At 36.3% G+C, this 3,518-nt stretch overlaps 1 protein-coding gene across 1 annotated transcript; it reads right to left on the reverse strand.

The window, feature by feature from the left end:
- Positions 1-1,216: 1,216 nt before the first annotated feature.
- Positions 1,217-1,813, reverse strand: LOC138883309 (uncharacterized). Its single transcript, XM_070163990.1, has one exon. The coding sequence runs from the start codon at positions 1,811-1,813 to the stop codon at positions 1,217-1,219; it is 597 nt and encodes a 198-aa protein (XP_070020091.1).
- Between the last annotated feature and the right edge of the window lie 1,705 nt (positions 1,814-3,518).

A 3,518-nucleotide genomic window follows, 5' to 3' on the forward strand; every position in this document is an offset into this window, starting at 1 on the left:
AATTAGCTATTCATAATAGTATGCAAAACTACAATACTAGAATTCATAACCAATAATAGAAATAGGAAGATGGAAGTGAAAAACACGTAGAAGAATTCTCCGCCTTTCTCCTAGTGTATTCTTGCCTCCTTAGGTTGAATCCCCTGTCTCCTTAGCCTCCTTAGGTCTAAATTATGTCAAAAGTACTCAAAATACCGTTTTTCATATATATATATATATACCAAGTAGGGTTAGGCCCAAACAATTATACCTTCTCCTACGCGAAAAAGGACACTTTTTCTGGACAGACGTGCGCGGCCGTGGATCAACCGCGGATGGGTCGTGCATATTGACCAGTGTTTTGCCCCATTTGCGTGGCCAGTGCGCGGTCGTGCACTTGATGCACACTTTTCACCCTGTTATGTTTGGGATTTGGAAAAATGTAAAACATGAAAGTTGTATCCCTTTGAGTAGCTTTCCAAACATAAATTGTGGAGCCCAAATGGAGTTCTGAGAGAAAAGTTATGTGTATTTTACTAGACAGTGTGCAATATGCCTACTCGATTCATCGTTCGTTCTTAACTATCATCCGTTGATCCCCGAACACGATCCCGGCTTAATTCCTTGAAATTTTACTCAGACTTCAAAGCTCAAAATCACTTGAATTCATTCCATAACATCTACTTGGCTCGGAATCACTCCTACAAGGCATAAAACACACCATTGCGATTAAAGCTCAAACTCAATTAAAGTGCAGTAAATTGGAATGTAATAATCGACTAAAATACATAATTATGGCCTATCATCAATTAGTGAAAAATTGCCATTTTCATCCCTTCCCTTTCTTTCACAAAAATTAGAAGCTTCTGCCTTCACGTAAAGCTTCCCTAGTTATATCTTTTTTTTTAAAGGAAAAAGATACTTATATTAATAATAGTAAAACAATAGCAAACTAGGGTACGGGACCCATAGTATTGCCATCAGTACATAGTAGTGAAATGCCTTGTAAGGCAATGTCATTTCCTAGTGCTGCTAGAGTATTACACACATTCATACTACATGATATAGCATAGATATAGTTATCCTGGTCCTTACAATAGACATCTATTGCAAAGGTAGGTGGTGATACAAAATAAAGAGTTTTATTATAACTAGGGCACTTTAGAGCTTCCTTTGCCAACTGGTGTGCTACCATGTTTCCTTTACGGAAGTTGTGCTTCATTATGATCTTCCCTTGCTACATTGTCTTCTCCATTAACCACATGCATTCATGAATTAAATCGTTGTAAGTAGGATAATCTTCTTCAAGAAATCGAATGACCTCTGTGGCATCTGTTTTAACTTCGCATGGGAATATGTTTTCCTTGCTAATTGTTTGAAGTACATGCCGTAGTGCTAGGAGTTCAGCCTGGATAGGTGATGTTGTTGGATACTTCTCGTAGTAGCCCAGTATCCATTCTCCTTTATTGTTACGTATTATTCCAATGACTCCTCCATGTAAACAGCTTTTGTTGAAGGCTCCATCAAAGTTGAGCTTGTACCAGTTCCTTGGAGGGGGCTGCCATTTTACTTTCAGCTTGATTGGAATATTATTAGTAGTGGACTTGGATGTTAGCAAGTGATATTCTAATGCTTGGTGAACAACCTTGGTTGTGTTAATATGGTTGTTAGTATTGTTCACATTATTTTCATTTCTGTTTCTCCAAATTGCCCAAATTGCAAATGGAAAGACTTCTTCCAATGTTATGAGATTGGTTGTTATTTTAGGGTTCCTTTTACGTAAAAAATCTAGCCAGTGTTCATTTTCCATTTGGTTATTTAAGGACACCCCCATATTTGCCAAAGAAACTTGAGCCACCTTGCCTTCCCAGAAAATATGTAATGTGGATTCATTTATATTTCTGCATATAGGGTAGTTTGTGTCTATGTTGATACCAATTTTCCCTAGGTATTCTCTAGTAGGGAGACGTGAGTGGTAACATTTCCATAGGAAGAACTGGATTTTCTTTGGACATTTTGTGTCCCAAATCCAATTGAATATTTTACTTGGTTGAGATTGTATGTCAATCAATTTGTAACACAAAGAAGTTGTGAATACCCCACTAGGGTTCATACTCCAGATAAGGTTATTGATGTGAGTAGTATTTGAAGTTGTAGATAATGAATGGATACTATAAATAATACTTTGTGGGAGATCAAAAAAGATATGTGTTAAATTCCATCCATTGTTGTTCTGGATGTCTTTCAATTTCAGACAATTTTCATTATAGGTTAGAGGACCAATTAAGTTATTTCTAATGTTGTTAAAATTTGGGATCCAGTTTGTGTCTCATATGGTCATGTTTGGATGTTTGATCGCTCGTTGTCTTATACCTTGTTTACAAATGCTCCAACCCTTTAATATGCTTTTCCAAGTATTAGATCCACCCTTAGTTGTACTAGTATGTCCATATAAGCTGATGAGAACACCAGTCCAGAGAGAAGATGAGTTAGTAAGAATACGCCAAGCTAGGATAGCCAATAGGGAAATATTTTTAGATTTTTCTTTTTTAATCCCTAGCCCCCCCCCCCTCATCTTTAGAAAGAGTTACCATATTCCAACCAATTAGGTGAATTTTTTTCTTTTCACTTATAGTTCCCTAGAGGAAATCTCTCTGAATCTTATCAATTTCATTTAGAGTCTTACTATGAAGTAGTGATAATTGCATTTGGTGATCTGGGGTTGTGCTGAGAGTGGATTTTATTAAGGTGCACCTTCCTGCCATGCTAAGCCATTTTGCATTCCAATTATTCAACCTTGCCCACATTTTCTCAATTATAGGTTGGTAGTCTTTATGCCTAGGTTGGTTTTGGAGCATGGGAAAACCTAGGTAAGTATCAAAAGCTTTACTAATTTTTATGTCAAAAGTACTAGTAGCCATGGTGATATTATCATTTGAGCAAGAGTTTGACACTAACAATTTAGATTTATCTTTGTTTATATTAAGCCCGGATAGGTAACAGAATATTTCCATACTTTTCCACATAGTAGTGATAGTTTTATTGTTTGCACGGCCCATTAAGGTTAGGTCATCTGCAAAGAACAAGTGTGACATGGGTGGACATTTTTTGTTGAGTATAATTGGGTTCCAATTAAGGGTGTCAACTTGATGCTCAATATTTCTTGATAACATATCCATGCATAAGATAAAAAGATAGGGTGACATTGGGTCTCCTTGTCTAATTCCCCTAGTGGAATAGAATTCTTTCGTTTTATTCCCATTCACTAAGATAGAGATAGTACTGGTTGATATGCAATTAAGGATTAGGGAGGATATATTAGGAGGGAAGTTGTAAAATCTTAGGGTTCTGTAGACAAATGACCACTCTAATTTGTCAAATGTCTTTTCTAGATCGAGCTTTAGAATGCAATTTCCTTTTTCTTTGTGAGTGTTAAATCGTTTTAACACTTCTTGAATAATGATAGCATTATGTGTAGCTCGTCAATTTTTAACAAAGCTGCTTTGCTGATCATTAATAAGATGCTTAAGGAAATGCTT

Source organism: Nicotiana sylvestris, chromosome 12 (genome assembly GCF_000393655.2).
Source record: "Nicotiana sylvestris chromosome 12, ASM39365v2, whole genome shotgun sequence".
In the NCBI taxonomy this organism is placed as follows: Eukaryota; Viridiplantae; Streptophyta; class Magnoliopsida; order Solanales; family Solanaceae; genus Nicotiana; species Nicotiana sylvestris.